The sequence below is a fragment of the Pinus tabuliformis genome, chromosome 2_1 (assembly GCF_031772625.1).
Source record: "Pinus tabuliformis cultivar Carrire ecotype Pingquan chromosome 2_1, CPIR1, whole genome shotgun sequence".
NCBI classification, from domain to species: Eukaryota; Viridiplantae; Streptophyta; class Pinopsida; order Pinales; family Pinaceae; genus Pinus; species Pinus tabuliformis.
In genome coordinates, this window is record NC_142299.1 from 947,988,298 (window position 1) to 948,000,693 (window position 12,396).

General features: G+C 39.0%; 1 protein-coding gene across 2 annotated transcripts in view; it reads right to left on the minus strand.

The window, feature by feature from the left end:
* Positions 1-3,829: 3,829 nt before the first annotated feature.
* LOC149203777 (uncharacterized) overlaps positions 3,830-12,396 on the minus strand; it is a 103,545-nt gene continuing 94,978 nt past the window's right edge. Inside the window, exons 7-8 of one of the 2 annotated variants that reach the window (XM_089403550.1) lie at positions 4,427-4,481; positions 3,830-4,319 (exon numbers count right to left, since the gene is read on the minus strand). In XM_089403550.1, the coding sequence (XP_089259676.1) occupies positions 4,210-4,319; positions 4,427-4,481 (165 nt within the window). In that variant the 3' untranslated portion in view covers positions 3,830-4,209. The remainder of the gene's footprint in view (positions 4,320-4,426; positions 4,482-12,396) is intronic. The other variant, XR_016253968.1, reaches the window with a different exon arrangement.

Below are 12,396 nucleotides of genomic sequence, written 5' to 3' on the forward strand. Positions count from 1 at the left end.
TATTACAAATTAATTCTAGCTATAATGAATATTGGATCACTTTTTTTAAATTCAAGAGCAAGGTTTAAAGCAAACATTAATTAGGATTTGAGAGCCTTGATTTGGTGATCGAAACCAATGTCTAAATGGGATCATGGGTTTGTGTGGAGTAGATATGATTATAATCAACTTCAAAATATTTTTTATGTACAAGGCCTCAAGTTCATGAGCAAAATTCAAAGGTCGTAATTAGGTTTCACGATACAAACAAGGAGCTTTGGGAAACAAGGCCAATTCTAAAATCAAGGCCAATATACAAATTGAGATCATGTCTCACTCTCATTTGTAAAGAGAAGGCCTGAATTTGAAGTCAATCCAATCATTGAATGAAGTTAATGTTGAAGCACTTTGATGAATGAATGAAGAACCTGAGGTTTGGACTGAAAAGAGAAATATAGCTTTGGAAGATAACATACAAAGATTAAAAGGAAGATAAACAGAACAAAAAACATGAAAGACAGTCGATAATTGTAAAATTTAAATGGTGACAATAAGTTCCAAATTTGAAAATTTGGATCAATTTCCAAATTGAGGCAAAACAACTAACAAGTGAAAAAGAGGTGGCCAGTTTTGAAAATCAAGGTTGATGATTGCATTTTGGAAAAGGTTATCACTTAGCTAAATTGAAAAAGTTTGAATAAAAAAATGAAAGGAAAAAAAAACTCAAATAAAAAATTAAGAAGCACTCAAATGAAACACAAACAAAAAGGAAAACCTTTGAATGGTTTGAAAAGATTAAATGAGCTTGATTTGGAGATCGAGGTCAATATGAAAATCAAAATCCACCCACACCAAAGTCAGTGGATGAAGACCCCAATTTAGCAATCAAGGTTGATTACCAAATCAAATGGATCACAGAGTCCAAGGAAAAATTGAGAATTTGAAAAGAAGTTTCAAAGTCTAAACAAAGGGCAAGCTTTGAAATATTTAACAGTTCAAATAAAAGTCCAAGGGAAAGTTCAAAGGCAAAAAAAAAGGTGATAAGAGGCCTAGATTTAACAATCATGTATGATTTCCAAATTACGGGACTAATGAACTAATTAAAGAAAAAAAGGCTTAGTTCTAGAAATTGGGGCAATTTGGAAAGTGAAAGGGGAGACACAAAAATTTTCAAAAAGTAAGTAAAAGAAAAGAAAGAGTTAGAATTCAAATTCTAAAAAGAACCAAAGACTCTAAAGAAAAATTAAAAGAAAAGTTTAAGTTAAAGCAAAAATTTCAAATAAAAATTCCAGAAAAAAGGCTCGAACTTGAATTCGAAAAAGTTCAAAAAAAAACTGCTTAAAAATAAATAACCACAGATCCTAATTTAGCAGCAATCAGACTAATTTTGGGATTGGAAAACGAACTTCAAAGAGTTTAACAAGTGGCCCTGATAAGAAGGTCAGGCCTAATCTAGAAAGCATGGGCAGAAAGAGTTCAAACAAAAAGAAAATCAAGAAAATAATGAATGAAAAACTAAAACACAATGAGGAATAAAGTTCAAGGGATGAAGGAAAGCAAGTCAACTGAAGTGCAGAGTTCGAGAAAGAAAAATAACCAAGTCAAAACAAAGAAAGTAAAACATGAAATGTGAGGGTTGTTAAGGGCCAAACACATTCTTATTTATGTATAGTTTTCTGAATAAATCACAATTAATTATGAAAAATAATTTCAACCAAATTAATGTGATCCACTATCAAAATATTTGTTCATAATAACGGACCACACTAGTGCACCAGCGTTCATCTAATTGCAATTTATCCAAAAGAGTCTACATACAATAATATCAATCACAAAAGTCTTAGAAATAATATTTTTCATCCTATTCAAAATTAGCACTCCAACCAACCAACCAGTATGAAAACCCATTTTTTTTTTCAAAGGGAAAATCAACATATGGCCTAGGCCAGCAGATATTTACAACATATGGCCGAAGCCAGCAGAATTCAGAATATTACGGCATAGCCGTTACAAATCATAGGCCGAAGCCAGCAGATAACCAACGCAGAATATTTTAGCAGTGGTAGGCTGAAGCCAGCAGATACGCGGGGTCCACAATCATCCGCCGCAGGATTCGATCGCGGCTGGGGGGAGCGAAAGCCATCCGCCCCAGCCGCTAATTACTATTTATATTATCTCATGAGCCAGAAACATTCACCTCACATACTCGTTTGATAGAATGCAATCAACCATGCAAACTTCTCTAAGGATAACTTTTCTAAATATCTATAGATAACTTTATTAGAAATCATTCGACAAATTGTGAAGGTTTAGAATGGAAAAATCATTTAGACAAATTCTTAAGGTTCAGAAAGGAAAACACACCAGATAAGGTTCAGAAAGGAAAACACACCAGATAAAAAAAAGCGAGTATTTTATATATACATGGAAATCAACCTTAAAGTACATTCAAATCAAATGCGAGTATTTTATATATACATGGAAATCAACCTTAAAGTACATTCAAATCAATGAAAAACATATGTCAAATGTATGATATGGATAGTTCAAAGAAATATGTGTATCAATGTGGAACAATCGTATCAAACAAATCACAAACTACGAGCATCAAAAAGCACACTTTCTCAGATCTGATGAGAGGTGCATGGAGAAAATTATCATTAATTAATCCATAAAGTTAAAAAATCGGACACACAAACAATTTTCCGATGTGATGAGAAGTGCATGGGAAAGTTGCAAGCTTGAGTGCGATGGGAAAATTCAACCATAGGCCCTACTCATTAGATTCAATTGACAGACACATAGATCCAACAAATTTGAGTAGATTGATTTTGAATTAAGTGTATTATGTGGTTGTAGGTGCATCAAAAAATGCCATCAGCTATATTACTATCATTTTAATTTCGTTAGCAATGGTTTTTAGAGTTGCTTAAAAATATATTCATTTTATTCAGTTTGGCAAAAAGACTACTTCTTCACATTTTCGTTAGTGTTGCTACAATGTGCAATAACATTAGGATACAGACCATCGTAGATCAACAGTAAACAATTGAAGCTCCCCTTCGTGCGGACCCAATCAACATTTCCTACATTATAGTAGAAAAGAAATGCCTCCAAAACATCAATATAACTTTGATAAACATTTGCAGGAAATGGATGGGCCTAGTAAAGATATCTTCCCAAAGTAATATCGAAATCATCAACGAGGAATAGAATTCAAAGGAATTACCCAAACACGTCAATTAATATCAGAGATTTGATCTGACGTTTATAAGGAATTTCAAATACATCATCCCTCTTTACTCAAGAATGAGAAATCTCTAGTTTTATATTCAGCTGACCATATGTTCTACTCTAGGCAGAATGCAGAACACAGCTAAATCATGCAGAAATTATTTTTGCTTTGCCTTTTAACTTTAGATGCTCTCCCTTCAATAAAAGCATAATCTTATTATTGATATATAATGAATACAATAAAAAATCACTGCTGCACAATAAATACCATAATGTGCAGAAAAGTGACATGGAACGCAGGGAAACACAAAAATCAAAGCAGCCAAGAAGAATTTTCAAATAAATTTTCAGTTTGTACTGAGTTCCTATTCAGAATTTATATCTGCCAGTGGAAACATGCAATGGATAAAACTGGGTTAATAAACTGGCTTCATACATAACTAACCTCAAACCTAGTTATTCCATGAGGCCTCGAGTTACGCTATTTCCACTTCACCGTTCATCATAAAAAATTGAATGTTTATAGAACTGCATAGAATTGGAAAAATATACGTCGATGGAAAAGAAAATAGTCACTTTACTGAGGTTTTCCTATAAGGATTGCTTTTTTGTTAAATAATACAAACTGCTTGCTTAGATAAACAAAAGAAGAAATTCAATCGAGCACTGTTAATTCACAGAGACTGGCTCTTAAACGTTACCCAGAGACTAATGTAAGCATGTGTTTGGAACCTGACTGTTGCAAATGACAAACTTTCATATCAAGTTGTCAAAAGCTTCTCAGAATTTTAGTATATACAACTTTCAAGGATTTCTGCGAATATTAGCCGTGCATCAAAGCTTATCTGTATTAGAATCTATGATTATATATGAACAGGCATTAAAAATGAACTATAAGGAGACCAAAGTATTGATTTTCTTGAAGAGCCCTCAGTTAACAAGCAAGGGCCAGCCTTCTCATCCTTTAATAAAAACCTCCAAAGATTCAATGTTTGTTTACCTTCTTCCCACATTTCGGACGCCTGATAATTTCTTTACCGCATTACATAGCTTTTTTTGTGTTCTTACAGCTTCTGGTTGTTCTGGAGGCTTAAAACTGCAGCTACCTACAAACAAAAGGTGCATTATTCCTTTGAAATTTATCAATAAAAACAAAGGATGTTGTTTTGAAACTACTATCAAAAACAAAAACAAAAACAAAAATCAGTAATACCATCATCATCCTTCTTATCAGTTGATCCATCAAAAATAGCTATGATGCCACCATCCTGCAAACGAGGCATAAAATCAGCAACGCTTAACTGAACTTTCCCTTTCTAAAAGTAAGACCTGTCATAAGATCACACATATGGAAATACTAAAAATTGAAACTAAAAAATGGAGATGGAGCAAGGTGTGTATGTTTTTGGTAACTGTTTATGATATGAATCAGAAATTGCCAAGCAGTACAACTTACAAGTGATCTTACAACATAAAGCTTCTATACTGATTTCTGTTGATTTTTCCTTGGCACTTAGAATCAGGTCTATGTCTAAAACACGATCACAGACACACAGAAATACCCAAAACCTACTAGCACTTTACACCAGAAACCTTCAGCAGTGAAATCAATTTAGTGCACAGATATATGAGCCCAATGCTCGATTAATTTATTACCTATTAATAAAAGAATCATGGGGCTCCGGTAACAGGGATTGTGGGACTCGATCTCTGATACAAACAGTATACATAGTATACAAACTAGGGCTTGCAGTCTGCAACAACAGATTTGCAATCTGCCCACATGGAACTATACAAGAACAACCACTTCTGCACTTGTTGTCCTTGAAATCTGGCAGGTCCTTTGCCTCCTCTACTCGTAGAGAATAATGCTGCTCCAATACCTCTGCTTTCAGCTGCTCACAAGATCTTCTGCTGCTCCAGATTCACTTGCACAACCAGCTCCACAGCTCAGCCTTCTTACAGTGATCTATGCTGCTCCAAAGTCACTGATTTTTGGCCCAACAAGTCTTCCTTCTAACAGTGGATTTGCTTCTCCAATATCACTGTACTTAGGGCACAAAATACCAGCAACTCACAGTGGGTTTGCCGCATCATATACCACTGTATATCAGCTTCAATGCATGTTGTTCACAACTTTGTTCATGAAAAGATTTCGAGATCTATACTCAGAGTCTCCTCACAGTCCTTCTCTCAGATCCAGGACTTGGATCACTCCCATAGCCCTAGCAGACCTTGGATCTGTCCTTAGCAACCAACCAACACTGAATGCAAGCCTCATATATCTCTGTCACACTTTGATCCTTTCGCTCCAAGACATTTCATGGGTCTCAGCCCTCCTTAACCAATTATGCTTACTGCTGGAAATTTACTGTGCCATCCAAAGCCCTTTCGGCCCTCTCCTAGACTGGACTGAGTCCTATTCAGCCTGTTGTAGCATGTACAAGAGTCTCAGCCTCCACTACAGGACTTCGGCCCTCCTTTCCTAAGCAAAACAGAGTCTCAGCTGCCCTCTTTCACACTTGGTCTTGCACAGAACCCAGAACAAAGATAACATGTCAATCCTTCTTGGATCAAACTGCTCAGACTTCAAGAAACTCGTCCTCCTTCCAGCTCGGCCTTCTCTAAGCATTTACCGCGAGCTCTTGTTCACATAAGGATGTTTGCCATATTGTTTTGGCTCTGCCCTCGGTGCCCTTCCTCATACTCTTGCTCACTTGGTCAAGTAGCTTGGAACCCCTGGCCTGCATATTTCGGGCCTCAACCTCCTATTTCAACCTGCAGTCACCATCTTCTTAGCCTCAGTCTTGTGTTTTGTCTCCTGCACATGGATCTAAGGGAACTCAGACCTAATACTAGCTTTTTGGCCCTCCTTCCACAAAGATTTAGGATCATGGCCCTCTCCAAAGTTACAATAGAACTCAGCACCTTCCAGCCCTACTTGACCTCCTTAGACCAGGAGTATTTCAGCCTCCTGGGACTATCTCAACAGAAGAACGATTACTTCTCTTGCACTTGACTGCTCATGAACCTCACCTTAGGCTCATTAAATAATTTTCCTTGGGTCACTTAGGAAACCTTCTAGATCTAAGGTTTTCACTTCTTTCACCATTAGAATATTAAATTATTTCTTTCTTGGTCCCAAACCCCTTACTTGGATCCAAAACCCCATTTTGGGTAAATCACCCAATAAACAACTTATTGATGGGTTGTCCTCTCTAGGAAATACCTTCCATGCTACCCAAAATTTAACACTTCCTCTTTTAGTGAGGAAGATATTTCCTTCATGCTTCCAGCTCCATGACTTTCCATGCATGTTCATGACCTCTTCGCATGAGTCATGACTTTCCTTGCGTAGCCATACCCATCTTGTATGAGCCACGACTTCGTTGTACTAGGCCTAGTTTCGAATTGCACAGTGCATGAATACTTTTGCATGCAACATGACTTTTCCAATGTGATCCTTGCATGTCCTCGCAGGATCTACAACTTTCCTTACACCACCATGAATGATCTCGCATGGTTCATGACTGTCCTTGCATGGGCTGAAAACTTCTCGAAATCACTTGATCGTGAAGACTCAAACTTCCACAGGGTAGACTCCCTCTAAGTCTACACAACCTTCACTGGAACACCCGGTACTTGTACCTGTACCTGCACTTGCTTCCTGCACACACTATGATCCACATGCCTTCAAAGTTGTCACGATACCATATCGATTTTTCCTTGGCACTTCAAAATCAAGACTGTCTAAAACACGATCACAAACACACTGAAATACCCTCAATCTACTAGCACTTCGCACAACGAAAATCTCCAGCAATGAAATCAATTTAGTGCATAGAGATATGAGCCCCAACACTCAATTATTTTATTACTTCATTAATAAAAGAATCATGGGGCTCTCGTACTTGGGATCATGGCCCTCGATCTCTGATAAAAGCAGTATACATAGTATAAAAACTATGGCTTGTAATCTGCAACATCAAATCTGCAATATGCCCACAAAGAACTAGACAAGAACAACCACATAGCTTACTTGCTAAAGTAGACCATCTAGATCATCCCTTTCTGCACTTGTTGTCCTTGATATCTGGCAAGTCCTTTGCCTCCTCTACTCGCAGAGAATACTGTTGTTCCCATACCTCTGCCTTCAGCTGCTCACAAGGTCTTCTGCTACTCCAGATTCACTTGCACAACCAGCTCCACAACTCAGCCTTTTTACAGTGATCTATGCTGCTCCAAAATCACTGATCTTAGGCCCAACAAGTTTGCGCTCTAACAATGGATTTGCTTCTCTGATAACATTGTACTTGGGGCACAAAATACCAGCAACTCACAGTGGGTTTGTGTTGGACACCTAATCCTAATGGGTTAGCGTGGAAGTTGAATGGACAAAGCAGTCCAAGAGACCTTGGGATCTGAAACCCAAGAGTCACAACATTGTATTATAAATGTACATCTGATGTTAATAAAAAATGCACTCACTGATTTATCTTTCTATTGTCTTGCTGTCCATGTGAGTTTAACATGGTATCAGAGCCACTTGTTTTTCTGTGGCCTGTTATGTGCATGTCAGTAGCTGCTCCTGCCAGCGCTGTCCAAGCGATTCTGAGATGCCTATCTGTCAATTTTATTGACTGCGCCCTTTGTCATATGCGTTTTTAAGTAAACATCGCTGTGGTAGGAGCGCTGGTATAACAGCACTGTGATTATTCTCTGACACGTCTTGAAATAGAAAAATACCCTGCCTAGTTAACACTACACATAACGCTCCTCGTCCTGTGCATCGAATGCCATTTCCTCTGCCATTATTCTCTATCCGACGCTGCTGCGCTCTGTCATCTGTACAGAGGTGTCATGAAGACTGCGCACTATCCATAATTATGCTGATGAATGTGCGTTGTTCTCAGTGATTGATATTGAATGCGCATAAACGTTGATGCGTTTCTAATTGAATGCATCTCCAGACAGAGAGCCGTTACCATGGCCTGAGTCCGAGGCGTTTAAACTGTGTGATTTGTTTTCCAGAATCTTTCGGCTCTAAAATGGTTTACTTGCATTTTGGTGCCGCCGTCAAGTGAAATTTTCTTTCAATAATTTTTGGGTTTGAGGGATTACACTGCCATTCCGTCCCTTTGAATGTCCTTCGCTCATTCTGAATAAACCGCTCTGCTATTTCTTCTACGGTGTCTCCCAAATTGGTTAACCGTTCCTGACAAATTGGGCATATCGACGGATGGCCGCTGTCAAGACAATGTTCGTTGGTAATTACAACTGTGGGTAAACCATGTTCTGTTAAGTAATCAGTAGAATGACGATCAATATTGGAAAATACACAGAAGGCGTAGCAGCGGAATTCGAAATCATATGTATTATGGTCTAAATGGTGCATGATCTCAAACCAATTGAACTTTTAATTCCATATAAATTGCACGGTTGTGCGATTTCCATTCTCGCGATCCAGAAAATCCCATATTATGCAAACCAAGATAATGTTTTCTGGCAACTCTGTTGGAAGTTGAGCAGATTGGGGAAAATCGAGCGCTATTGGGATTGAAGCAGTTGGGACGAGGCCCATGTCATCGCTTACGACCGTCAATCTGACCTTTTGGGGCATGGATTTGGAACCCATAATGAAGATGGCCAAAATGAAAGGGCCGAGTTTGTGAGGGCCGCGCTGCTCAGCACTGAGACCAAGTTTATAGGGGCCGAATTCGTGGATTTATAAGGGCCGAGTTCGTGAGTTTTGTAGGCTTAGCATTTTAAAGCTTTCTGGCCTTCTTCTTGTTCTAATTGTGATGCTGTTTTTTTTAGTGAATGTGGTGCTGAACAGTATGTGCACATGCGTGCATACATTATTGTAATGTGCAGCGACTGACATTTATATATGTACATTGAAAACTCCTGTAATGTTGCAGCATTTATATATGTACATTATTTAAGGGGGCGCGGATTTCGTTCTGCCTGCTGCTAATGCTTTTACTGCAGACGAAGAAAGCGGATTGCTATGCCTTGCAATGGGCGGGTCGTCTGGACCGTCAATATTTGGGAACATTCAGCAGCAAAATTTTCATATTCTGTATGATCTCGCCAGTTCATTCTAAAGCCTTCTCTGAGCCAGTGAATTGACCTTAGCACATTAATTGTGGCAGTGAGTCCATTTTGAGGCCTTATTTAAGGATGTGGACGATATTGCTTTGCTTATCCGAGGTGGTCTTATTTCGTGCAATATTTTATGGGCTTCTTGAACGGATAGACCCTTTGTCTCGCCTTCTTGTCTCAAAGTCCTCATATACATTCGTCTTGGTCGGAGAGGAGTTGAGGAAGTAGCTAAGGAAGCCCCCTTCTAAGTATTTGGCGCCTCTCGTCTATGCTGTAATTTCTTCTCATTCAAATAATATTGAAGAGGGCAACCTGTTTTACCAGATCTCGTACTAATGTATGTTCAGTTTTCAGAGGCATTCACCAAATTTGACAGTTCACATAATATTGAAGAGGGCACCCAGTTTTAAGAGATCTCGTACTATTTTATTTTAATGGCTGTGCAATTTTCAGAGGCATATTGTTGAAGGTTTCCGCTGCCTCTCGAAGCCTGTTGGTGTTACACAATTTTTAATGTGTTTCTCTGCATTGCTATTGGCATTGAATGTGTGGGATGAGTTTGGGATTCTTTTAAGAAGGCAATTGATATGCGCGATCCATCTCTATTTCCACTCCACTCATTGCTGCGCGATCTTATCTTTATCTCTAGTGACCCATTCGTGTATTGTTCGGTAGAGTGGTCTGGGTTAAACTTTGGCTGCCATACGAAGAGTTTTGCTGTTGACAGAGAAAACCTATTAATTTTGTAAATTTGAAGGGAAGGAAGAAGCTTTTGTTCTGCTTGGGCTAATTTTCAAAGAGAGATTTGCTGAATTTTTGCATCCAGATATATTTTTCTGTTTAGTAAAGATATCAAGAAATGACTCAAATTGGTGAAATATTGGAGTTCTTAAAAACTCTGATACATTCCTCTGATCATGGTACAGTAAGAATAAGCAAAGCTTCTCTTGTTGACATTAGAACCTGTTTGCATAATGTACAAGAAGATATTGAGTTTTTGCAGCTTGAGACAAAGCTACAGCAGGAAGAATTACAGCAGTGGAGTCATCATTCTGAACCTGTTTCTGTTCAGAACAATGAAGCAGACTCCCATAAACAGCAAGTCAATAATGTTACTGTTCATTCAAATAAAGCAGCAGTTGTACATGCAGATGCAGAAACTCAATCTGCACTTCCCAAGCCCATCATCAGACCTTGGGAACAGCTTGTCCACAACAAGCACAAAACTGGTCTTGGTTATGACAAGGACTTGTCCTTTCATATTCCAGACTATGCCAAGCCCATTCAGTTTCAGAGTGCTGGATTCATTTATGACAGTTCACCTGCTCCTCATGAGAGTTCAGCTTCAGCTGTTCCAGATTTTGCCCCTCTTCCACAACAACAACAACAACAAAAACAACAGATCGTGAAATGCCAACACTGTGACCGAGTTGGCCATCTGAAAGATCACTGTTTTGATCTTCATCCATGTAAGCACTGTCATAAAACCAGCCATTCTTCACACAGATGCTTCAGAAACAAACGTCCTGCAAGAACAAAGATTCATCTTGGATGGATCGCTTCTTGGCAATGGGCATCAACAGCCAAGAAGATATTCCAAACGCATGTTAGAACTTGTTCCAGAGTATTAAACAGTCTTGCAGTTGAGTTTTCTCCATCTTCTCACCTTGTATCTGACAGGGGGGGAAATGATGGTCATCCACAAGCTTCAAAGTCACATCAAGCGAGCCTGAGCCACAACCTGCCACACCAGTTTCAGAGTTGTAGCCAGAGACAAGATGCCTGAACATGCCTTCAGTTGGCAATCTGGGACTTCCTCTAGCAGAAGACTCCAGCTTCTTGCCAGTTTTGGAAGAGTTCCAGCAGAGTTGTTGGTCATCCTTAAACCATCACAGATTGAGAACACTTCCTCTAGCAGAAGACTCCAGCTTCTTGCCAGTTTTGGAAGAGTTCCAACAGAGTTGTTGGTCATCCTTAAACCATCACAGATTAAGAACACTTCCTCTAGCAGAAGACTCCAGCTTCTTGCCAGTTTTGGAAGAGTTCAGGAATTGCATTAAGCATTCCAGAGTTGTTGGTCATCCTTAAACCATCACAGATTGAGAAAACTTCCTCTAGCAGAAAACTTCAGTTTCTTGCCAGTTTTGGAAGAGTTCCGGGAACTGCACTAAGCGTTCCAGTGTTGGTGGTCATCCTTAAACCACCGCCCTTTTTTTATACCAACATTTCATAGAGCACATTCAACCTAGTGCTGCCATGCATTTTTTGCACATTTTGTATTACAGCTCTCTTCTTGGACTCATACATAACCCTTCGGATTAAGGGGGGGAATGTTGGACACCTAATCCTAATGGGTTAGCGTGGAAGTTGAATGGACAAAGCAGTCCAAGAGACCTTGGGATCTGAAACCCAAGAGTCACAACATTGTATTATAAATGTACATCTGATGTTAATAAAAAATGCACTCACTGATTTATCTTTCTATTGTCTTGCTGTCCATGTGAGTTTAACAGTTTGCCACATCAAATACTACTATATATCAACTTCAATGCATGTTTTTCACAACTTCGTTTGTGAACAGACTTCAAGATCTATACTCAGAATATCCTCAGTCCTTGTCTCAGATAGGACTTGGATCACTCCCATAGCCCTAGCAGACCTTGGATCTGTCCTTAGCAACCAACCAATACTGAACGCAAGACTCATATATCTCTGTCACACTTTGTTACTTTCACTCCAAGACATTTTAGGGGTCTCAGCCCTCCTTAACTGATTTTTCCTAGTGCCAGAGCCTTATTGTGCCACCTGATGCCCTTTCAATGTTCTCCTAGACTGGACTGGGACCTATTCCGGCCTACTGTAGCATGTACATGAGTCTCAGCCTCCACTATAGGACTTCGGCCCTCCTTTCTATAGCAAAACAGAGTCTCGGTTGCCCTCTTTACACTTGGTCTTGCACAGAACCCAGAACAGAGATAACACATCAATCCTTCTTAGATCGAACTGCTAGAACTTCAAGAAACTCGTCCTTCTTCCAGCTCAGCCTTCTCTAAGGATCTGCAGCTAGCTCTTGTTCAC